Source organism: Octopus sinensis, linkage group LG3 (assembly GCF_006345805.1).
Source record: "Octopus sinensis linkage group LG3, ASM634580v1, whole genome shotgun sequence".
NCBI lineage: Eukaryota > Metazoa > Mollusca > Cephalopoda > Octopoda > Octopodidae > Octopus > Octopus sinensis.
In genome coordinates this window covers 102,119,364-102,146,276 of record NC_042999.1, presented here as the reverse complement: position 1 = coordinate 102,146,276, position 26,913 = coordinate 102,119,364, and the positions used below count along the sequence as shown (strand labels likewise).

The 26,913-nt window shown below is 39.4% G+C and overlaps 1 protein-coding gene across 1 annotated transcript in view; it reads left to right on the top strand.

The window, feature by feature from the left end:
* Positions 1-2,823: 2,823 nt before the first annotated feature.
* Positions 2,824-26,913, top strand: part of LOC115209736 (tumor necrosis factor receptor superfamily member 16-like) — a 147,828-nt gene continuing 123,738 nt past the window's right edge. Inside the window, exon 1 of the mRNA XM_029778240.2 lies at positions 2,824-3,408. Within this exon, the coding sequence (XP_029634100.1) occupies positions 3,376-3,408 (33 nt within the window). The 5' untranslated portion in view covers positions 2,824-3,375. The remainder of the gene's footprint in view (positions 3,409-26,913) is intronic.

Here is a 26,913-nt window from a genome sequence, read left to right as displayed (position 1 = left end):
GTATAAAGTCCTGCGTTGTCTTACTGTTGAAGAACTCAATTTCTGTTAACGAATGCCGTTTGTTTTTGTGAGATACATGCGTGAGATGCCGAGCTCGCCTGATACTCCCCGAGTGTTAGTGCTGGATTTGTTTCTATGGTTTGGAGCACGGCCTCGGAAACCACAGTTTTAGGCCCACCTGACATTGCCTGATTGCCGAGGTTTTGAACCATTAGGTTATTGTACTGTAGTCAACTGCGCCGTCATCTTTCGCACAACAAATGTTTTTGGTTGCTTCCGTTGCATTATGGCCCTGGTGGAACTCGTAAAACATAAGCTCTCGAATTAGGCTACGATGCACGTTCATCTGTTTGGCTTCCAAGTCACATACATGTCAACGCACCAATTATCATGATACTATCAACCTCAGCGAGTACCTTCAACGGCTTCAGTCACGTGATATAAAGGTAACAAACGAGCACGTATGCAAATATTGCAAAACTTTTGACTCGCCTCAATGCTTACACCCCCCCCTCTCTCTCTCTCTCTCTCTTCTCTCTCTCTCTATATATATATATATATATATATATATATATATATATATATATACCACATGGTTCGGGTTCAGTCCCACTGCGTGGCGCACCTTGGGCAAGTGTCTTCTGCTATAGCCTCGGACCGACCAAAGCCTGATAAGTGAATTTGGGTGGAAACTGAAAGAAGCTCATCGTATATATATATATATATATATATATATATATATATGTGTGTGTGTGTGTGTGTGTGTGTGTGTGTGTGTGTGTTACAAAGAATAAGTCCTAGTGTCGATTTGCTCGACTAAAGGCGGTGCTCCAGCATGGCTGCAGTCAAATGACTGAAACAAGTAAAAGAATAAAAGAATGCATACAGTCATGACAAAGTGACAGTTGAAGCAACATATTCAAATAAACACATAGTATATCTATACCTTCATCAACACAATCGTATTTCTAGCAGTCGGTCTTTCATAGAAGTATATGGACATGTGATACCTTCATTAGCGGGACTGTAAAGAAAGTCTGTTGAGATACAGAAACAGTTCAAATATCACAAATATAAATACACTTTATTTGCTCTACAGATTAATCATGCCTATCGCTCTCTCCCTTTCCTCTCTCTCTCTCCCCCTCTCTCTCTTTCTGTCTATGTGTATGTGCGCGCTTGTGTGTGTGTGTATGTGTGTGTGTGCACGCGAGCGCAAGTAAGTCTGAGCGATTAAGGAGTTCTTTTTGCCACTATGAGGCCTCGAGTTCGAGTCCACCCTTTACGATAACTTCGGGCCAACCCAACACTTATAACTCACGTTTCGTTGACAGAAATTGTTAAGCAATCCAGAAATTCAGTTGAAGGATTTAGTGGAACAGATCGATCTCGGTACTTATTTTTTGAAGTCTGGTACTTAATCTATCGGTCTCTTCTGCCGAACCGCTAAGTTGCGGAGACATAAATATACCAACACCGATTGTCAAGCGGTGGTAAGGAATACACACACATACTCACACACAAACATATATGTATACACACACACACAACACACACACACAGTCAAATTGAACATTAAAACTAACAATAACAAAACAAGAGGACGTGCACATGGAATGTATTGGTTTGACGCTCGGTAAAAAGAGAGAGCTTTTGACGTTTCGAGCATAGCTCTTCATCAGGAAAGGAAACCAGAAAAGTTCAGAGAGGGAAATATATCACCAACAGCACGTGCATAGTTACATGGCTATTGTTCTTTTTCTAGCGCCAGGGTCTGGGCTGTAGCTATACTTGGACACCGGTCATGTTTGACCGCTGTACTTATTTTCAAATCTAGTGATTATGCTATCGGCTCTAGTGGCCGCCTAACTGCTAAGTTACGGGGTATAAACAAAATAAGCATAGACATGCACATATGTTTACACAAACAATACATACATGCGTACACGTATACATATGTATATATATATATATATGTAGGTCCGATTTCGTTACCATTTCCGTTCTACCAAATTTCATTCATAAGGCATAAGAAGAATCTCATCCCGTGGTATCACGGGCTCTGGGATTGAACATGAAACCCAGATGTTGTAAAGCGAACTTATTTACCACACAGCCATGCCTGCATCGTACAGTTAGATTTTTAAACGAGGTAAGAGCTGTGAAGCAAAATATACATAAACACACACAGACACACACATACTTGAATATATACATACATGCATCCATTCATAAATACATGTGTGTGATGTGTGTGTGTGTGTGTGTGTGTGTGTGTGTAAATACACCATGTATCTACGCACGCATGTGGTGGTGGACTTGGAATGAAACTCTAGGTTCTTGAGTAACTCTAAAATTTCCAGCTAATAAAGATTGTGTGTATGTGCGTTTGTGTGCGCGCGGCGTGTTTGTGTGTGTGTGTGTGTGTATAAGGGAGATCGCAAAGGAAAATGTGCAATAGAAAGAGTGGAAGAAAGTAGAAAGAGCGGAAGGAAACAAACAAGAAAGAGAAAGAGAAAAAAAACATTAGATGAAAGAGTTTGAGAGAAGCGAAGAGACGAGAAGAGAATAGTTTGCGGTGTGTTGTGAAAAAAATAAAAATAAATAAAAGTCATAAACGGCTAAAGAAATAAAAGTACTCTCTTCTACACACTCTCTTATTCACTTTTACTCTCTCTATCTATCTTTCTCTCTTAGTTTTTATCTATCTATCACTCAATCTCTTTGAATCTAGCTGTTTCTTTCTGTCTTTCTCAAAGCGCCTCTCTCTCTCTCTCTTGTTTTCTATGTGTGTTTCTCTCTCTCCGTATATATTTCTGTCTGTTCCTGTCAGTCTGTCGTTATCTCTCCGCCTAGTCATTGAGGAGGGAGAGTTTTGGGTCGGCTGCGCTTTCATTTCTTTCCTGGGCAAACTTTATTGCCGCTAGAGGTTTAGCTTCACTTTTTCGAGGGGGGGAAAAGGGGATTAAAAAAAACAGAAAAAAGGGGGTAAAAATAAAAAAGGAGAATAAGAAGCAAATAATAACAATAACACAACAACCTTTAATGGTTAATAATATACGTTAATACATGCCTGTATACAAAGCTATAACGCATACTTACAGACGTGTATATTATACATAACATATATAATATGAGGCATACAAACATATGTACAAACGTAGTGTTGGTTTCTTTCTTCACTAAGCCGTGAAGTCAAGACTGGGACAATTTCCACCGGTGCAGAAAGTCCCAGCTTTTGAAACAGATCAACTCTGTACACACACATACATACCTCTGTTACACACCTACCCAAACGAACACGGAGCACTCTTAAAAAGAAATAATACGTCCTTAATAAGAACAAACAACAAAGCGAAAACAAAACGAAAAAAAATGTATTCGTTGTTGTTGGCCATTTGTTTGCTGGTAAGTTGATTTTAATCTTTGTTTCAACTTTACAAAACACACACATACATACACACACAAACACACGTATGATATATCTATATCTATCTATCTATCTATCTATCTATATCTATATATATATATACATATATATATATATAATTTATGTATCTATGATATAGCAGACTATGTATTGTGTATCTATATATTATGCATATATTTATTTTAATACACACATATATACACTCATAAACACATACACACACGTCACAGCAAAAGTGAGTGGTGTGTCAGTGAAATCCGGGTATTTACATATCCTTGTTGTGTTCAATATGAAAGAGGAGGGTGTTGTGAAGCGTTTGTATCTATATACACGGTTAGTAAAAGAACACAAAAGATACATATAAAATATGTACATAATCCATGTATTATTCTGTAAGGATACATATGTTGCTGATATTTTCATGTTATTTGCATTCAGTTCAAATTAGCTAAATACCTTTCAAACTCTTGTTGCTACCTTTTTGTATACATAGTTGTATCGAGAGTTCACTCTTTAGTCGTGTGTTTACGAAAGCGCTTACGTATACTGTTCAATATATACACATATATATGTATATATACATATATATAGTTATGTTGAGGCAAATAGGGAAAATAGACCTTAAAATATGGGAATATGTATATTTTTTATTAATATTTAGCCTAAGTAACAAGAGTAACTCAAGGTCCGTACGTTGGACCTCGAGTCACTCTGTTACGTCTGCTAGATATTATTAATATATATATATATATATATATGTTTTGTTTTTTCCAGTTTCAGCTCTTGAGCTGTGGCCATGCTGGGGCACCGCCATTGTGGTGAAAGAGTACAGCAGGGGTCACCACCCCCTGCCGGAGCCTCGTAGAGCTTTTAGGTGTTTTCGCTCAATAAACACACACAACGCCCAGTCTGAGAATCGAAACCGCGATCCTGCGACCGCGAGTCCGCTGCCCTAACCACTAGGCCATTGCGCCTCTATATATATATATATATATATATGAAATGTGTGTGTATGTTTGTGTGTGTTTTATCTGCCTGTAAATTAATCCATCAATGTGAACGTATCATTACACTGTTTTCTGTTCTGTTACAAACAATTCCTAAGGCTTCTTTAGTTTTTCTGTCTGCAAAGCTTGTACATACAGTTGCGTTGAGAAGCCAGTGTTATTGTTTGGCCCCAGGTCAGCCCTAATCGAGCAAGATGTAAAGGCACAATTCTAACCATCACCATTCCATCTTTTTAGAATTACATTGTCTAAGTTTTTTCCTTATTCAAGACGGTAGTTTATTTCCTGGCGATTTGGCTGTTATTTCTAGCAGATTTGACGACTACAAAGTGGTTTCCACATTAGATATTGGTGAGCTGTGAGAAGTAGAGAAGTATAAGACTTGGTTTCAATTCCAAGCTGCTGCAACTTGCGATACTTATAACCCTCCTTATTAAAATTCTTTCCTTATATATCCAAACATCATGTTGATGGGCCATAAACCACCGAAGATTTCGGTTGATACGCTGGAATGAGTGCTCCGGCACCCTGCTTTGTAAATAACGAGGAAAAAACAAACAGGCATTCATGAATGATGTTATCTCGCTGTGATGCAGTGAGGAACCATATACACGACGCAGCATGGTACCTATTTACAGTTGGGTAGATGATTCAGCGAAAGTAGTCTGAACGTCAGAGACACAAATGCAGTGTCGGTGGCGTGACACGAAACGCAGCTCCTTTTTCGATTATTTAATTTAGCAGACCTTATGGATGAAAAGCATTCCAACCGTAGCCATCTCATCTTTTGGGACTACATTACACAACGTCCTTCCATTTTTCTTGTTTAGCCCCAGGTCAAATCTGATCGAGCAGAACTTTCGATCAAAGGCATTCCAGTCATAACCACCTCATCTTGTATATGAAAGACTACATTACCCCATACTATCCTTTCTATTTTAAAACGGTAGGATGACATTTGAGGGGAGATTTGACTGCTTTTTCTGTCGGGTCGAGGCTACTAACGGTAAAGAAGTTACGTCGGGTAAACGCACTATCAACTTGTCCGTGTGTTTATTGTACATTGAGAAAAATAAATATTGTTAGTAAACAAAATATCCCTTCGTGAAAACATTTACTACCTCTAACTGTGACAGCTAACCATAAACGCTGTTAACCTCCTACTTACTTATATATACCGCTAAAATTTTAATCTGAACCCTTAAAATGAAACTTTTTATATTGCACATATAACACGAATGTCGAAACTATTATACCACCCGCAGACACGCACACAGTCATACAATCACAGATACGCAATCACACACTTATTCGTATATACATACGTGCACACATATATACACTTATACATTCACACATGCATTACCATGCATATACATTCTCACGCATACCCATATCATTCAAACAGTTTTTGTTCACATTTTCGCACACAATCATACATTCACACACTTTCCCCTCCACACATCCATTCATATATACTCACATATTCTTCAACACATTCCTCCCCTTTTTTACACACACACACACACACACACACAGAGGACACCTTGCTTCATCTACTTGCCATCCAACTGTAACTGACTTTCAACAAGCACATCGCCTAATCCGTGCTTCCCCAGAACCTCAATCCGTAGAGAATCCCTCGCTCCAATCCATGATCCTGCAATAAGTTAAGGAAAAAAAAATCGTTTGCATTTACCTCACCTTACTGGAACGATGGGGGAGCGTGCCACTATGTGGTTATACACTCTATTAGAAATATCAACCAAATCGTCCCCATATCACATACACACTACCGTCTACAGCAAAGAGCGTTGATTAATGTGGTCTGGTTTCCTTTCATATAGGGAAAAGAGGTGATAGCCTCGGTTGGAATATCCATTGATCATAGGTCTGTCTTTCCAGAGCAGCCCGTCGCTAAGTTGTCCTTTCTAATATGGGTACAATGCCGGGGAGTTAGACGATTACACCGATTTCAGTGCTTAACATATTTTATTCTATCGACTCCAGAAGGAAGAAAAGCAAAGTCGAGCTCGGCGGCATTCGAACTCAGAACGTTAAGGCCGGAAGAAATGCCGCTAAGCATATTGTCCGGTATGCTTACGATTTTGCTAGCTCTGCTACGTCCTGTGTCTAAGTAACAGCGACTAGGAAACTTCAATATGGTCGCTCGTCTTGCGAGAAATAGCAGCCAAATCTTTCAAATGACAGCCTCCTCTCTTAAAAATGTGAAGTCCATTAAGATAGTGTATCTATCTATATCTATATCAGGACGCCCCAAGATAGTGTAGTGGTCCTCATAATGAATGGATGGTCATGGCTGGAATGCATTTGATAATGGATCTGCGCGATCAGGGCTGACTGACATGAGACTAAACAATATCGTGTCAACGAGGGAATCTCTTCGGAGTTGCTCCTCTTGCTAGAAATAGCAGCTAATTCTCCCTCAAATCACGAAGCTTACTGTCTTAAGAAAAATAGAAAAGGAAATATTAGGTAATGCTTAATCTGGCTTAATTGATTAGGGTCTGTTCGATCAGAGCTAGTTCGGTGTTAAACAATATCAGCAACAAAACTACCATTGAGGGACGACCTGCATAGGTTATGACCAGTGTGTGTGTGTGTGTGTGTGTGTGTGTTACAAATTCTCTTGACCGGTAAATTTTGTTGTTTTTACCGTTTATTTGCTTCAGTCATTAGACTGTGGCCATGCGGGGGCACGACCTTGAAGAATTTCTAGTCGAATGAATCTGCCCCAGTACAATTTTTTTGAAAGTCTGGTACTTTATTGTTCTCCTGTGTCGAACCGCTAGCTTACGGGTACGTAAACACACCGACACCTGTTGTCAAGCAGTGGTGGGACACGCGCATACGACGGGCTTCTTTCAGTTTCCATCTACCAGATTCACTCACAATGCAATTGGTCGGCTCGAGGCTATAGTAGAAGACATTTTGCCCACGCAGTTAGACTGAACCTGGAACCAAGTGGCTGGGAAGCAAACTTCTTACCACACAGCCACGGGTCAGTTCTGACTGAGCAGACCAATGATCAAAGTCATTCCAAACTTTGTCGTGTGAGATTCCGAAACTTACTTGCCCGACGGTTTCTTATGTTACATAGAAGTCAATTTGAAATCTTTTTCGCGTTGCAGTATTGCATGCATGTTACGTGCTTCCGTAAAGCGGGCATTCTTTTATTTCTTCTACTTGTTTCAGTCATTTGACTGTGGCCATGCTGGAATATTAGATATATACCTTATTAAATGATTAGGGAATCCACAATTGCAAGGCTGAACTCAATACCCCTTGGAATGCAAAGTATTTTGTTCTTATGGGTTTAGGTGTGTGCGTATATGTGTGAGCGCGTGCGTTTATTTCTATGTATGTTTTATTTATTTTATTTGTTTAGCTCCACTTTGTTCTGATGTAATAGACTTATAATCTAAGTGATTCCAGTTGAGACCGTTCTGTATTTTATTTTTAATGCTACCATTTTTAAGACGTTAAGATATTGTTGATTAATTCTAATCGCTCCCAGGAGTGGCTGTGTGGTAAGAAGCTTGCTTCCCAACCACATGGTTCCGGGTTCAGTCCCACTGCATGGCACCTTGGCCAAGTGTCTTCTACTATAGCCTCAGGCCGACCAAAACCTTGTGAGTTGATTTGGTAGATGGAAACTGAAAGACGCCCATCATATATATATATATGTATGTATTTGTGCGTCTGTGTTTGTCCTCCCCACCATCGCTTGACAACCGATGTTGGTATGTTTACGTCCTCGTAACTTAGCGGTTCGGTAAAAGAAATGGTTAACCAAAGAAACTGATAGAATAAGTACTATGCTTACAAAGAATGAGTCCTGGGGTCGATTAGTTCGACTAAAGATGGTTCTCTAGCATGGCCGCAAAGTAAAAGGGTAATATTTTAAAGGACTATACAACGTACCCTATTTTTATGTAAGATTTGATTTAAAAGATATAAGACTACTATTTCTAGCAGATCGATCTACCACGAAAAGGCTTTTTTTTTTTACTTGGGGCAAAGCATTAAAGGATTTAATCCCAACTCCCTAGGTCTATTTTAAGTCTGGTGCTTGTTCTAGGAAATAGTTCCCTCTTTGCCGGCGTGCTATATTATGGGACGTAAGCAAACCTACACCGATGGTCAAGAAACGAGCACGGAAAGGCTTCCTTTTGTAAACCCCCCCCCCCCCCAATAAAATTTTTAAAAAAATATTTACACATGGTGGAAAATTAATTTCTTACCATGTCTTATAATAATAATGATGAGCAAGTCATAAAAATTAAGATTTTTTTATTAAAAAAAAATTCATTTCTGTATTATGAATATTCATGTCCCAATTTGCCTAACTTTAAGGCCTGCATTGCCTTACTCTATGAAATTTGCCTAACCGTGGAACCTGAAATGAAGGTTTTTTTTAAATAGAAATTCTTAATTTTTATGACTTTCTCATCATTATTATAAGACATGGTAGGAAATCAATTTTCCACCATGTGTAATATGTTTTTAAAAAATTTTATTCCACGAGGATTTATGCGCACGCGCACACACAAATATATGGCAGGCTTCCACGCAGTTTCCATCTGCTTAATTTACTCGCAAACCATTGGTCAACCCTTGGGCTATAAATAGTCGATATTTGCCCCTATGTCTTGCATAGTGACCGAACCCGAAACTATGTGGCTGCGAAGCGAACTTCTTAAACCACACGGTCATGCCAGTGTCTATGTTTATGAAGAGCAATAGCAGGGAAGTTCTTCCAATCAAAGAATCGTTGGAAGGCCACTATATATAAAGGCAAATAGGACTGGTAAATCTCATCGCAGCACACTATAAAAATCCATTCATCCATCCCTGCCCCACTATTGCCGGGAGGGTCACAGGGGATAAGAGTCCTCAGAGACCTTCTGCAAAGGGTTCAGTCAGAAGCAACTGTTTTTAAACTTTCCATCTGGATTCCAACCGTCTCGTTCTTGGTCTACCCTCTAAGGTTTGCATGTCGGTTAGCTTGGCTTGGCTTGAAGAATCCGTCGCCTTATGAATTAACACGTTGAAAAGGAAAATGCTTTTCGCCTTAGTTTTATTAGTATTATTTTTTTGTTAATTTTATTTGTCCGTCAAAGTTCTTTCGTCACACATTCTGTGACCTTTTCAACGACTTGGGCAAGAGAAAATGCTTTTCTTTTCTTTTTGCTTCCTGACTGTGTGGTCTTGGAAATTAAGACGGATTAGGTTAACTACTCTAATGATATCAGTATTTCCGAGATAATCACATCCTCGAAGCCACTGGGTGGGTGGAAATATTGATGTTAAAGTGCAATCAGAGTTGTTAGTGTTGGAATGAATAACATTAAATGCTATAAGTATTATGTCCCTTTGTTTATTTACTAGCATTTTTGATATGTGTATGTATGGATGGACGGAGGGAGTGTATGTGTATGTGTATATATATATATATATATATATATAGATATATATATATGTATGTATATATGTGTGTGCGTGTGTATATATATGTATGTATGTATGTATATATATATATGTGTGTGTGTGCGTGTGTATATATATATGTATGTATATATATGATATATATGTGTGTGCGTGTATATATGTGTGTGTATTTATGTACGTAAGTTTATATGCGTGAATGTATGAACGTGGTATGCGCGTACACATGTTGATATATGTAGATCAATTCCCAAGTAATCGAAAAATAAATAAATCACTTTCACTTTTTACATGTTAGCAACCTTCAGTATCCACCTTGCATCTAAGTTGGAATAACGTGGTAGAAGCGAAATGACCAAAGTGACTATAAGAGGCGGCGGGGGTGGAGAGCATTGAACTAAACTTCTTTTATGGACTTGCAAAATATTGACCGCTATGGAGTTTGACTTTGAACTTAGCTTCTGGTCAGCCATATGATATCCAATGAAAGGTATTCTAGCTGGAGTGTAGGAAACAAACCCTGAAGACAAAAATACAAGGAATTTTAAAATCATAATTTTTACTATTATTTGTAGTTTATGAACACTTCTCTGAGATGTAAAATATCACATTAATTATATAATAACACCAATCACAAAAATGAGCATAATAAAAAAAAAACATCATCCCGTAACTTTGAAAAATTAAAACAAATACATCGAAAACCTTATTAAGTGTTGAGGTTCATTTAAAGTGCATTTTACAATTTGCTGTGCCCTACGCTATTTTGAAATTCCTCCATGGTCATCCTCTCATTCACATAGTCCGGGAGGGGTTCCTTGTGTGTATGTTTGTGGGAGGGGTCCCCTTCTAGTTGTTACCATTGTCCTTAATATATGTTGGACTATACTATCTTATTTCTTTATTGCCCACAAGGGGCTAAACATAGAGGGGACAAACAAGGACAGACAAAGGGATTAAGTCGATTACATCGACCCCAGTGCGTAACTGGTACTTAATTTGTCGACCCCGAATGGATGAAAGGCTGAGTCGACCTCGGCGGAATTTGAACTCAGAACATAAAGACAGAACGTAAATCCTGCCGAGGTCAACTTAGCCCTTCATCCCTTCGAGGTCGATAAAATAATGTATCAATTTCTGTACTGGGTCAATGTGATCGAGTTACGTTCTTTCCATTAAAAATTCCTGGCCTTATTCCAAAGTTTGAAACCATTATCATGTGTATCCGTGTGTCGACCTCGGTGCACAACTTTGTATGGAAGGTTAATTCGCAAAATAGCAGAGTTGATCGAGGTGGGATTTAAAGTTTAGACATAAAGAGCCGGAGCAAATGCAACAATGTATTTTGCCCAACAATTCTGTCAACCACAGCCCTTCCTGCTAATTTAAAATAAAATTACAGGCGTGGCTGTCTGGTAAGAAGCTTGTTTCTCAACCACATGGTTCTGGGTTCAGTCTCACTGCGTGGCACCTTGGGCGAGTGTCTTCTGCTATAGCCTCGAGCCGACCATTTCCTTATGATTTGGTGGACGGAAACTGAAAGGACCCCATCGTGTGTGTGTGTGTGGGTGGGTGTATATATATACATATATACACCACACACACATATACATATGTATTTATATGCGTGTATCTTTGTGTATGTGTTTGTCCTACCCAATGTCAGTTTGTTTACATCCCTGTAACTTAGCGGTTCAGCAAAAAAGACTTAGAATAAGTATCAAGCTAGTACTAAGGTCGATATGTTCGAGTAAGCCCTTCAATGCTGTGCCCCAGCATGGCCGCAATCCTATGGCTGAAACAAGTAACAAGTAAAAGATAAGAGAGCTTTGATGGGAGTATATGTGCATGCACTAGCGTAGTTAGAGTGTGTGCCGCCTGGAGTAGTTCTTCCGTTTGCCGCCCCCGGGCCCCACATAGAAAAAAAACACAAATTGCCTACAGCAGACCCAAAAGTACCGCCCCTTTAAAAGTGTCGCACGGAGCGGACCGCCCTTACTGTCCCTCCCCCTCAGTATGCTAGTGTGTGCATATATGTATGTACCGTGTGTGTATGTGTCTCTGATATATATTTTCTAGAAGGCGGCGAGCTGACAGAAAGGTTAGCACGCCGGGCGAAATGCTTAGCGGTATTTCGTCTGCCGCTATGTTCTGAGTTCAAATTCTGTCGAGGTCGACTTTGCCTTTCATCCTTTCGGGGTTGATTAAATAAATACCAGTTACGCACTGGGGTCGATATAATTGACTTAATCTGTTTGTCTGTTCTTGTTTGTCCCCTCTGTGTTTAGTCCCTTGTGGGTAGTAAAGAAATAGGTATTTCGCCTGTCTACGTTCTGAGTTCAAATTCCGCCGAGATCGACTTTGCATTTTCAACTTTTGGGGGTCGATATATTAAGTACTAGTTTCGTACTGGGGCCGATCTAATCGACTGGCCCCTCCACAAAAATTTCGGGCCTTGTGCCTAGAGTAGAAAAGATATATATTTTCTAGGCAGAATAAAGAAAGTGGCAAATCTTTATCGAGGCAGTTTTGGGGCGGGGTATAATAATCTGAATTGGTTAGCGTGTGCATAGATGCCTATGTGTTGTATAGAGAGAAATTTGCATACATGTAGTAGTGTGCATGCTACTTAACTACACAAAGTGTATGTGTGTACTTCATTACCTTTTAATGTGCGCCTGTTCTTCATATGCATATATAATTGTGCGCATGCGTTTGGTCCATGTGTGCGTGCGTGTGTGTGCGTGCGTGTGTGTGTGTGTGTAATATCGCTTTTTAAAAGCTTATGATATGCATAAACAGTTTTGCACCGTATTCAGTGTATGTTGGACTGAAAAAAAAATAATAGATTGAAAATCGATGTTCTACGCCAGTGAATCTCAACCATTTTTCGCCTCTAGACCCTTTTCATTCCTTTTTTACACTACTGGCCCCTCCTCATAGCCATTTGAAGTTTTAAAAGAAATCCCATTATATTTTTATAATTAAATATAATCAGGAATTGTTTAGATGGAGTGCTGGCAGAATCGTTAGCACACCGGGCAAAATGCTTGGCGACATTTTATTCGTTTTTACATTCTGAGTTCAAATTCCACCGAGGTCAAATTTGCCTTTCATCCTTTCGGAATCGTTAAAATAAGTACCAGTTGAGCACTGGGGTCAATGTAATCAACTTACACACTCCACCGAACATGCTGGCCTTGTACCAAAATCTGGAACCAAATATTAGGAATTGTATAAAAAAATATATATATATTTTGTGTATCGTGGACCCTCCAAGGGTCATATGGACCCCGGTTGAGAACCACTGTTCTATGTTATCGCTCGACCTGCTAGAAATAGCTGTTAAATCCCCACCACTTTGGAGAAAGAGAAGATATTAGATAATGTAGTCCGAAAGACAGGATGGTTATAGATAAAATGCCTCTGCAGTCAGTTCAAAGTTTACCAGGGAAAAAAACCCAAGAAAAATTTGTTGGGGTTTCTTGTTGTTTTTAAGCTAATTGAAAAGAAAAATGAAAAAGAGGAAAAGAATCCCCCTAAGAAGCTCATTTTGCAACCACTTGGTATCGGGTTCAATCCCACTGCACAGCATCTGAGATAACCCTTGGTCTACCAATGTCATGTGAGTGAATTTGTTTGATGGAAATGTGTGTGTGTATGTGTTTGTTCCTTTCCCCACCTCTTGACAACAGTGTTAATGTATTTACGTCCCCGTAACACACACACAACTCATATAAAGAATCTTGCAAACCAAATCCCAAAACGAAATATATATATATATATATATATATATATATATGTACGTATATATAAAGATCCTTCCCGAGTCATATAGACACATAGAGCCTTTTTCCCGGCTTCCGTAACATGAATATTCCTCCCTGGATGGGGCACTGGTCCGTCGCAGGATTACTCATTTTTACCAGTTGAGTGGACTGGAGCAATGGGAAATAAAGGGTTTTGCTCAAGAACACCACGCAATGCCTGTTTCAAGAATCGAAACCACAATCTTACGATCATGAATCCATCACCCTAACCACTATGCCACACGTGCGTATGTATACTTATGTATATATATGTGTGTGTGTGTGGTGTGTGTGTGTGTGTATGCATATGTATGTATATATAGTATATATTTGTGTGGGTGTGTGTGTAAATAGGTATGCATAGGCTTGGCTCTGTGGTAAGAAGTTTGCTTTCTAACCACATGGTTCCTGGTTCAATTTATTTTTGGACTACTTCCGCTATATTTTGAAAACTTTGCCAACTTTTAATGTTTTTATGAATTGAAGATAATAACCTACTGTGGAAACGTAGAACGTCCCGACTGCCAGTTTCTACTCTCTAAACAGCTGCATGTCGAACAAATGTATCAATTGAACTTAGTGGAGTCATTCCCCTTGTTGGATAGTGTCAGTTGGCCGAAGATTTCTAACTTGCGAAGTTACATATGTGAAACGTTCCCATATTTATGCAGAACACTATTTTGAGGCATTCTTCACCCATATTGTTAGGAAATGGAATACTGAAATTATGGCTCACACCCAGGTGCTTAAAAAGCTACCGATATACCGTTGAGTAAAGATGCGTAGCCTAGTATTCAGCTTAGTGCTTAGCCTTCGTTTCACGTTGTCCCCGTATACTCAACACAAATGAATACTAGCCGGGTGTTAGTGCAGCTCTTTAACTTCCCACTCTCACATCCTGGATGTTCCACTGGGACAAGGGTAAAGGGACTGAGAGGACGTCAATATCTGCTTGTGACTCTGCAGGCATCTAAACCAATTAGCGAAAACATGGTACATTCTGTCACGCTGTGCGAGTTCTCGGTCGATGGCTGGCTGGCTATACATTTATGACGAGTTAATAGGAAGAGGGGTATATAGACTTGGTTGCTGTTTTTAGTAAATCATCCAACTAGTTAGAAACTGCAGCCAAATCACCCTCAGACCATATTCCTCCTTCTTAAGAATGAGAATTACCTAATGTTAGGGGCAACACAACAGTTAACTTCAAGTATCCCTAACATAAATTAATAGTCGTTCTAGAAATCCCCAACCATACAAATCAAACAGTAGTTTGACCCACTGGAAAGAGCAACCAAATTTCCTTTAAATCACACGTTACACCCTAATACACTGTTTTAGGAAAAGAAAGAAAAAAGCTTGAATACCTTTGATTACAGGTCTGTTCAGTTCGGACTTCTTACCCTAGGGCAGAATCAATACAGCCCCACACCAAGCCTCTATGGCGTAGCTAGAGTGTGTACCGCCTTCCCTAGGCCATTGCGGCCTATAAAGGTTTATACAGCAAATTCAAAAGTGTTGCACCTCATAAAAGTTTCGCCCAGGACGGATCGCTCTTGTGCCCCACATATGGTCGAAGTCAACTCGTGACCGAGTAAGACCACTCAACAAGTCAGTGCAAATATTCCAAGAATCCAAGAAGTTCCTGTGTGTGTGCATTTGTTTTGAATGGATAAAGCATTGTGCAGCACTGAAACCACTTTTCAGTGCAATCAGTTATAAAACTAGTAGCACTACCTCACCCCCTTAGCTACGCTACTACCCAGCCTACATGACCCACAAGCCACTCCTCCTTATGTCATCTCCACAGAGTGGTAAATTTTTATGCAGATCCTTCCTTCACGGAACTAAAACTCTTCTGGAGTTTTCTCGTAGTGTACATTAACCCTACAGTCGTCAGCTTGCAAACAGTCAAGCTGAACATTATCAATCAGATGTTATTGGTCTGACAAAGTCTACAAAACGATGAGTATTCCCGTTCCCCACACAAGAAAATATTCTAGAGAAGCAGTTAACAATACTCGGAGCAACAATAGCTATTGCAGTAAACCACTACATAATTGTACTCTCTCCGATTTTTTGTTCATAAAAATGAATATTTTTTAATGAAATTTTCTACAAATACCTTTCAAATGGTATATATTCTGATTATATGGGCATTTATTGCAAAAAAAGTTATTCAATATAGGTGTGAGGAGTTTCAGATAATTCACACGAAGTGGATATTTCAAATGGTATAGATTGCGATAATATCGCAATTTAGTGTTTTAACGAGAGAGGTGGGGTGGGGGAGAATGTATATATGTAATTTACATATAAGGTATACATATATATTCAGCTTCAAGTCAACCTTAATCAACTGTGACCGTCAATTCTTTTCTTTTCTTTTTTTTTTTTTTGACAGAGTGTATCAAGGACTACATTATTCAAGGTGTCATTTTTGTTGTTGTTTTTTCTCCATAAAATGGATTTGAAGTAGATTCGGTCTCAGTCTTTCAAAGTGTTGTTACTAATTCACCCTAAATTATCAATGCATGATCTTCTATTTTTATGATTATAAGATGTCATTTGAGTGATATTTGGTTGCCATTTTAAGATAATTAAATGTCTACGTGAAGGCGTGTTTAGTTGTTGTTTTTCAGCCCGGTTACTCTCGATTGAGTAAGCTCCTAATTGAAAACATTCTTGCTGCGACCATATCGTCCTTTTAGAAGATATTCAGCTTGTATTATCTAATGTGTCTTTTCTCTACTAAGACGGCGGGGTGTGATTTGAAGGAGATTCGTCTGCTACTTTTAGCAAGTCAAGCAATCATGTAGAAGATCCCTCATTGACTTAAATCTGGCTTATATGAACTATACGTGCATTTACATTCAAGTGAGTGCGACAGTGCAAAACTGCTCTGGAGCAACTGAAAGAGTATTCATGAAGCAAAGCCAGCCATTAGCTCTGTCTGCTAAACGAGTACTAAAGATTAATGGAAGGGACGTAATCAAGATTCTTTCTAAACATTTGTAACGTTTTTAAAATCGGGAGTTAAACTAGTCAGCAACTGCTTTCCATATTGCACAAGAGTTTTTGTCCAAATAATGAGTATATAGAAGATTCGATGAGGACGGTTATTGAGGAGTGACTAACGAATCTAACTTTTCGGTTTTTTGCTCTTTGTCTGGAAGTGTTGGAAGAGACAACAAATAGTGTTCTCATTTTGGTTGTAGGTTAGTAGATTAAAATGAAAACGTTGTCTCATTCGAAAAATATGTGAAAGTGTTGCCTTTATATATAATGGCCTGTCTTGGATAATTTAGCCAGATCGAGACCCTACGTTCCATCATCTATTCATTTAGTTGCTGCTTACGAATGTAAGTCATTGATACAAAGAAAAGGTTGAGTAAATAAAGTGAAATAGCTTAATCGAAATAGGATCGAACTTAGTGCACCCAGTCCATCCATACCCCAATCGCACATACTGAATGTCAAACCTCTCCAATCCTCTTCTCGTTCATGCTGTTATCGTGTACCCCCAAGTCAGCACTGATCGATTTATAAGTACTCAACGACTTGGCCAATGAGGGTGGGACGATGATAGACATGCAAACAGTAGGGTCTATAAGAGAGGGGTTCTACTGGATCCGAATAGCCAAGGCCCACCCCCTCAATCAGAAACAATTTCCAGTCCCTTTGAATTTTGAGAGGAGGCAGCAGCATCTGACACTCCAAAGAAACCTTGGTCATTTTGTCAACACTTCTTACGAAGCCCCTAGTCAACAGTGACACTGTTTTGTTGTGGTATAGTGATGGGTTTAGAGAAGAAAAAAAATCTTCTAGCTCGATCGCCATAAAAAGTTTATCTACAAGCATTCATCTGAAACAAATAATATCAATAATGAGATTGCTAAAGATATTATAATTTCGATATCCCGAGCTAAAAGTGTTCGCCATCACTGGACTAAGCACAACCCATAGATATGTTCTTTTTTCCCATTTGTACTAAACTTCAGCTTAAGTACTGATGGCGGCTATAAGTTGAAGAAATATAATTCTGACAAACCTATATCGTTTGCCTGACATTTAAGCTGTAACCATCACGTCTTCTTTTTTTTTTTATTATTAAATTCAGGACTACTTTATAGTGTGCATACCACTATTTCTAAGATAGTAAAGAAGAATGTGAAGATTTGGTTGCACTTCAACAGAGCTTTAACATGGTCTTTCTACCTGCTCTAGTAGCCAAATAAATCTCCTTCAAATCAAACCTCAGCGTCTTTTTAACGAATAATGTATTGGATAATGTAATCCTAGATATATTGTCTCGGAAAAATAAATGGGATGGTCAGTTAGAATCCGTTTTTCTTGTTGAGTAGTTAGTTAGTTAGTTAGTTAGTTAAATTGGCTCAAAAGCAAATAGCAAGGCCATGTAGGGGGACATGGAGTTAAGTACAGGGTGGTGTTCATGTAAAGAGTTCAGGCCACTTGAGGTCAAGGGAGGCTTTGAACAAAGCGGTCGTCGGCATCTTCACCATCTCGTCCGGCAGCTTGTTCCACGGATCCGCAACCCGGACGGAGAAAGCTCCTCTCCTTCGATTGAGTACTATTGATATCAACATTCTGCCTACACAAGTGTACCCTCTACAGAATTTGTTTCCTCATAACTTTCATAAAAATGGATATTTTTTAATGGAATGTTCTACAAATACTTTCCAGATGACTCAGATTCCGATTGTATCAGAATTTATCTTGAAAATTTTTTTTGGTGGAAAGAAGGGGAGGAGTTTCGATAATTCACTCGAGCCGATTCTGTTTCCTGATAACTTCCAGAAAAATGGATGGTTTTTAATGAAATTTGCTACGACCACCATTTTTAACATTGATACAACTCCACACGTTTTTCTTTTCTCTTTTTTGTTTCCTCTTGGGGTGGGAGCGATGTCTAGTTGATTACTTTAACCCCAATAATTCTATTTAACCGGCTTAATCAAAGTCGATTCTAGTGTGCTGCACTGTACCTATTAATATACATGTTTTGAAACAAGAATTGCCCAATAGCGAATCTCTGGAATAACATGGATGCCTTTGACCATAGGATAAAGTTTGTTCGATCAGAGAGGGATGTTTTTAAAGGGAAGTAATCACAAAATGAATGCAAGTCCTTAATAACGAAGCGGCGTAGATTTTTCGCCTTCTCACGAGTCAATAAAATAGAGAATTACAATGTATCGGATCGTGTCTTTTAAATATCGGAAGCCTTCTAATCCCTTTTAATCCGCTAAGTAAATTATTGGCAGTTGTTGTCAAGCTGTGGTGGTTGTGAATTGATAAACTATTTATTATTTCAAACGTAGCCGCACAATAAATAGTTTCAGACATCAAATCAAGTGACTGCAATTTTGTTTGAAGATTTATAATCACTGACATTCAGCAATACAGCAGTTGGCTGTATTGAGTGATCCGGTGATTGAATTAAGGAGAAACGGTAAAAGTGCTAGCTGTGATATTCATGCCTTTCTTTCACAAAGTGAACAAAAGTGAAGTGAAATGGCTCACAACTGAGACAGGAAGCAGCGTTGGGAGCTTGTACGTGGTCCTTCACATGCTAGACATAATAGCCAATACTTTCTCAAAGATCATAAATAAAAGGAAAAGAAACATTACCCTATTTTCTGGCATACAAATCGAATTTTTCAGATTGAAATTTACAGTCCAAAATGATTGTTCAATTTATACACCAAGACCAAAATTTCCAGGTGAAATGCAATAGGATGTGGAAAAGCAGTGACGATGTTTGAGGTACTACTTAAGAACAGTGGTCCCGGTGTGCGCACTCACGTACTCGCGCATCCGCGCTAGCTAGTCGTGACTAGTCGATCAAAATCAGATAAAAATTATCCTGATAAAGGGCCGCACAAACCAGTGAATTTCAAATTTATTGGGTTTTAAAATCGCCATTGGTATATAATATTGAATATGTAGAGGTTGAACTTGTCCTCAAGTGATTTGATCTGAAATATGTATTGAAACTGCAGTAATTTGGAAGAGTCATTTTAGCTGTGTAAAAACACACAAAAACTGTTGTTTTAACACTTCTATTTAGTTCTAGAGTAGTTAAGTTTCAAACAGTTGCACTGGAATTGTATCAGTGATAAGGACACAGTAGGGCGACGAAAATTTTGATAACCTCCAGAAATAAATGTAATGTGAACATTGTAGATTATGTGTGGTTGTATATGTTTAAATAGCTATAACTGAATACAGTGGTACCTTGACTTACGAGTTTAATTCGTTCCGTGACGGAGTTCGTAACTCAAATTACTTGTATGTCAAATCAAATTTTCCCATTGAAATGAATTGAAATGCCATTAATCCGATCCGGCCCCACCAAAAAAACACTGCAGTTTTTTTTTTTACGTGTTTTTTTAATAATAAACATGTACTTATAAAGAACGAATATTGTATAAAAACAATACAACAGAATGTACTACAATAAACTGTTTTTATTAAGTATTACGTACAGCATTTACCTTGGAGATCAAACGACTTGGGAATGTTGATGGAGGTGGATGAGAAAGGCTGAACTGATTTTTGCCCTTTTCTCCACGCTTTCCTCAACTTCATCTGCAGGGGTTTTCGATAAAAACCTGTCCAATAAAGTCTGTTTCATCCTCACTTTCAGAGTACTTTTGAAATGAGTTAGGCAAGTGTCATTAATTAGCTTGCACATCTGCAACTTTTCTTCGGTGTTTCTTTTGAATAAAGTCTGAAAGTTTCTCCCACATTCTCAACGTTTCCTTTATCGCGCTTGTAGAGATAACCCCCTCCGCCTCCTTCGCGTCACCCATTTCCTGCAAAACCTCAGTGTGCTGCTGCGTCTGTAGTTCCTTTAGCTCTTTCGTTATCAGTTCTTCGGAGTGCTCCTCGATGAGCTCATTGATGTCATCTTCATCCACCTCCAGGCCCATGGACTTGCCAAGAGATACACTCTCCTCCACCACTCCTGCTTCGGGTTTGAGTCTTTCAAAGTTCATTTCAAACACAACCTCAGGCCACCCAGCACCACCCAGCACCACCCCTATCATGCAGTCCATGGACCAACAGGAGATTTCTAATTTAAAGAAGCTCTTCACCATGCACCTGTTCCGCCGCTGCTTTGAGGTGACGAAGAGCACAAAACTTTTATAAACTTGGACCCTTCGAGGATGTCATCTTTGAGGTTAGGTTGGTGAACAGATGCATTGTCCAGGATAAGAAGGGCTTGCAAGGGTAGGTTATTTTCCTGGAGATATTTCTTAACGCCAGGACCAAAGACCAAATTCACCCGCCCCACAGAGAACTACCTAGTGACCCACGCCTTTAGATTTGCCCACCACACAACTTGCAGTTTTTCTATCAGAATCTTATGTGACTTAAAGGCTCTGGGGTTTTCCGAACGATAAACGAGCAGCGGCTTAATCTTGCAGTCGCTGCTCGCATTGGCACACAGTGCGAGGGTTAGCCTATCTTTCATGCGTTTGTGACCTGGCATCTTCTTCTCCTTTACCGTTATATAAGTCCTCTTTGGCATCTTCCAAAAACGTCCTGTCTCGTCACAGTTGAAGACTTGCTGGGGGATGTATCCTTCGGCTGCTATAATTCTGGCAAAAGTTTTGAGGTAATCCTCAGCTGCCTTCATAACGGCTCTTGCAGCTTCACCATGCCTAACAAGGGAGTGAATGCCAGACCTCCTTTTGAAATTCTCGAATCAGCGAATGTTACAGCGTTCACTGTGGCGTTCGCTACGCCAACTAGCGGTGGGGTGTCTGAACCTGACTCGTAACCCGAATTTTAGCTCGCAACTCAAAACAAAAAATCGGCCGAGAGACAGCTCGTATCTCGAAAAACTCGTTAGTTGGGACACTCGTAAGTCAAGGTACCACAGTATTTGGACATTTTCGTTTGTCTTGCCGATAAACGATAGAACCCAAAAGAAGAATGCAGTTAAGGACATTAACTGCGGTGAAAGAATCCATTACAGTAATATGGTAGAGTAGGCAGTGTCCTCTAGTCCAAGGATATAAAATCGTACTATGGTCCTCTAGTCCAAGGATATAAAATCGTACTATGTGGCACTTATGCCATCTAGACAAAACAAAACAAGTCGGAATGTTGATTGAGACATGACGGCTTTATTATCCTGTTGATCTCCGTGATTCTTAGAAACCTACCACCATTTAAGCAGCAATTACAAGTTCATGGACTTTGCGCTACATTTTCATGGAGTACGAATATCACCGCCTATTTTCTTAAATTATTGGGTAATTCATTGACTCTTAGTGGTTTGCAAATGTTGATAATTTACTAAGTGACAGGAATCAGCGAATAGCGAATGACTTTCAGAGTGGGTGGTGATATTCTTATTCCATACTGATGTCACTGCGGAAAGTCCGTGAATTGTTTGCAATTACTGGGACATTCTCCTATCGCTTAAGCGCCGGCAGGTTTCCAAGAGACTACAAGAGATCAACAAGATAATGAAAGAAACATTTGCTTAAATCAATATTCCATCTGTTCTGGAATCAGCCGGTTTGTTTCATAAAGATGGCAACAGTACTAGGTGGCAACTGTCCTTGGAATAGAGGGCACTGGCTGTAGATTATAGTCTGACCGTTTGATCAATAGATAATTGGAGACAGATTGACAGACAGATAGATGGCAAAAAAAGGGAATTTTTGGATAGATAGGGATAGAGAGAGACAAAGACATAGAGGGGAAGGTAATTCAATATTTAGATAGATAAGATCATTGAGAAATAGGAACATATATATAGCTGGACTGATGGATAATTGAATAGAATAGTAACATAAATAGATATATAGATGGGTAATTGAATATTTAGATACATGGTTAGATTGATAGACAAATGAAGATAAATAGATGGATTAACGGATAATTATGTGTGTATAATACATGCATATAGATAGATAGATAGATAGATAGATAGATATAGCCACATATAGACATAAATTGATGGTTAATTGATAGATAGATTAGTAGACAAACAATTAAATAGTGACGTAGATAAATGGATGGATATATAGAGATAAACTTACATATACACACACAAACACACATACACACACACACACACACACAGACGGAGACAGAATATGAAAAAAGAGAGTTAAAGAGATTTTTTTTATAGTTATTTAGGTATTTAAAGTATAATTATAAATATTAATTATCGGGGCTAGGACTGGTGCGTGGTGGAAACAAAAGTGCGCCAGACTAAAAATGCTTTGTTGAATGTAGTTATGTCCCTTTACGTTTTGTGTTCTATTCCCGTCGGAGTACATTTTTGCCTTTCATCTCTCCCGGGTCGATAGATTAAGCGCCAGTGATAAACTTGGTCGATGCAATCGATTACTTTTGTTCTGTTATAATGTGTAAGAACACATTGCGAACTAACGTATGAGTCTCTACGTGGTCGCTCAGCTCCTAGAAAGAGCAACAAAATCTTCCTTAAATCAAACGCTACTGTCTTTTTAAAGAAAAGGATAGGCACATTGCACAATGCAGTGCTAAATTTACAATAAGACGAGATGGTTATGGTTGGATTGATTATAGGTCTGCTCTATCAGGACTCAGTTGAGAGCAGACTCATGCTGTATATTTATCTGGGGGCAAAAATGTTTTTTTTTTTTTCTTTCTGTTGGTTCTTTATAATGGTAAAAGCAAACGTTGAGGAAATTACTGAAAAGAATATATTTAAAAAAAGTATTTGTTCAATTAATTGTTTTGTTTAGAAGTGAGTTCAACATATATACGGATGCAATCTTTGGACACTTCATCTTCGGATCACTGAATATTTTCGATTTGTGCAACATACTCTGGTTTTCAGATGATCCGACGGAGGTTCAATTAGTTTCGGCTGCCTGTGCCCAAATGGTATTCAACTGAAACCAAATCTAACTTCTTTCTAGCCAGAACCAACCAGTTGTCTCTGCAGTTTTAACATTGTCCCTGTTAGTTCTGTTCAACTCCTGTAATGCCCAGGGTCCCGTAGGCCTTCCTAAGGAAGCGACCTGCCAGCCATCGACAGCCTATCTGCTCTGGCAAAGACCCGGTGCGCCAACATTTCTCGCAGCAGTCCTTTACCAACCCCTTGAATTTCGCTCTCCTCCCAGACTCAGTTAACTCCAGTAAAATAATCTTATGGCCTCCTAAACTAAGATATGTGATGGAAATTTCAGCTGATTTTCCAGGCCCATCTCTCATCATCCAGTCACATTTCGTGGACAGCAGATCATCAGATTAGTCTTTTTTTCGACCACTGAGGTTGTCCCAGGCTAGTGGCCTCAAAGATGTAGTCATGCGTAGAGCCGACCAGGTCCGCCAATGCTCTCCATCGCTGGCGGTCCTGTTCCAGCTCCTCTGCAATCCTTCAAATGTCTTGATCCAATGGTAGAATGTTTTCCATATTTACAAATGTGGGTTTGGATCATTCGACTTTTTTTTGTCCAAAGGGTTTTTAAATATATTGTTTGTATTTATGTATATATTATATAAAGGGTATAATACTCCCTTCGGTCATGAATGATCTTGGGACTGCACTTAGAAAATTCCCCTCCGAGACAAAAGTCCGGGCAAGGTTGTTTACAGAAGACCAGCAGTTGCCCATGCATACCAGCCCTAATCCTAACCCTCCCCTCTCCATGCCACCGATGTTATCTAAGGGAAAGACAAAGGCTGATACACCTTGGCACCAGTGACGTCGCAATTCATTTCTACAGCTAAGTGAATTGGAGCAAAGTGAAACAAAGTGTCTTGCTCAAGAACACAACACACACAGCTCGATCCCGGAATCGAACTCACTACCTAATGATTGTGAGCCCGATGCTCTAACTTCTGAGCCATGCGCCTTCTTCACAAACGCACATATAGAGAAAAAGGGAGAGAGAGAGAGAGAGAGGGAGAGAGAGGGAGAGAGAGAGAGAGAGAGAGAGAGAGAGAGAGATTAAAAAGCAGCTAGTGTACTGTAACACTTATACCTGTTTCATTGTAGATGAAAAACTGTGAAAAACCATTACATAATCAGTTTCAGCCTTTTATGCTCTGAGTTCAAATCCCGTCACTTGCATGGCTAAATGGTTAAGGGAAGCGGTCCTCGCAAGTGGTCTTTTAAGGTCCGAGGGGTGGGGCTGCACTTTTCAAGTTTATTATTTTGTGTTTTTCATGGGGTTGGAGCAATGTCAAAGCCTGCTGCGTGTCAAGCATTGGCGTCAATTCCTATAATGCATACCTAGATATATGAGTAGAATTATATTTAGCTGTGGTGAAATGGTAGTGGAGATGCCTATGATGATGCCGGAAGTGGTACATTCTGTCTGCACACGCGTTAACTCTGCCCCGATGACTTCTTATAACGAACGACCTGTTAGTTTATGAGTTAGTGCTTTTTTTCCCCCTCTTCAATGGCAATTTCCTCCTCCTACTCCTCACTCTCGCTTTGTTCATTGCACACATTGGCGCAACATCAATGTTTTTTTTTTATCAATTGTTGTTTTGTTGTTTAACTGCTTTTCAGCATTCGCCGAGCCGGCCTATAATCAAAGGCACCATAATTATGACCATCAAGTTTTTTTTTTGTTTTTGTTTTTGTTATTCCCCCCTCCCCCTTTTCTTTTCCACTCAGAACCCAGAGCCGTCTTATTTAATTTCTCTTCTAGGGTGCAAGAAGGTGATTTGAGGGAGAACTGCCTGCAATTTTTTAGTAGTTTGAGCGAACACACGTGTATGTGTATAAGTGTGTGTGTGTTGTGTGTGTGTACGATATTTACGGACTCGCTCATCAGCTTCCCGACCACCCCTGGATCGATGTACCAGTTGACCTCGGTTTTAAAGATTTGTGTGTATATTTTATTCTTTTACTTGTTTCAGTCGTTTGAAAGCATCCATACTGGGGCACCGCCTTAAAGGGTTTCAGTTGAAACCGTCCCCAGGATTTATTGTTTGTAAGCCTAGTACTTATTCTATCGGTTTCTTTTGCCGATCTGCTAAGTTACGGTGATCTAAACACAACAGCATCGGTTATCAAGTGATGACGGGAAACAACACACATACGTACATGCATACATACATACATACATACATACATACATACATACATACATAACGAGCTCCTTTCAGTTTCCGTCTACCAAATCCACTCACAAGACTTTGGTCTGCCCAAGGTTATAGAAGACACTTGTCCAAGGTGCCACAGTGGGACTGAACCCGGAATCGTGTAGTTAGGAAGCAAGCTTCTTACCACTCTTCCAGTATGTATGTTAGAATAACCTTAGCGCGCGCGTGCGTGCGAGTACGTGTGTTGGACTTGTGTTTATTGTATCAACGGCCTATCAGTTTTGTTCGTGCGTATGTAAGCATAGCTACAAGATAGAGGCGTGGCCGAGTGGTTAAGAAATTGATTCGCAGTTTTCAAATATAGGGTTCAAGCTTACTCAATGCATAGTGTCTTTTAGCACAACCTGTCCTGTGAATAGTCTCCTTAATTCAAGGATGCCAGCCTTATCGAATATTATGTCACGTCGACTCTGCCTGAAAATAACAATTACATTGCAAATTCAAGTCTCAGGAATACTCTAAGACATCATCCTTCTCGCTCTCTCTCTCTCTCTCTCTCTCTCTCTCCACCCTCTTTTCCCCTCTCCCCCATTCTTTCTCTCTCGCATTCTATCTCTTTCCCTCTAAGAATCTTCTATGTTGTCGTTGGAGAATGAGTGTAATGATTGCACAGAGTGGTCGTTCAGAAATGGAGAAGGACTGAGCGAAGCGGGGTGCGGTGGGGGTGTAACCTCTTCACCTCATCTTATGATGTTACAAGAAATGATCACAGCACGAAATGGAAATAAAAGTGAATGTATTGCCTGAGTTCGAGTGTGTGTATGTGTGTGTGTGTGTGTGTAGTTTATAGGTTACAGGCAAGTGTTCTCTCTATAAAATACACTTCGAAGTGCTCAAGAGATTTGAACTTGAGCCGGTAGACGAGTAAATGTAATGAGAAGCAAATTAGGCAATTCGATTTACACAGAATATTAAATACATTTATTAGAAAGAAAAAAAAAGTACGTGTGTATGGATATAAAATAGCACGACTTACAGAATATGATACCAGGAGTTAAATAGATAGTTTTATATATATGTATGTGTGTGTGTGAGCATGCAT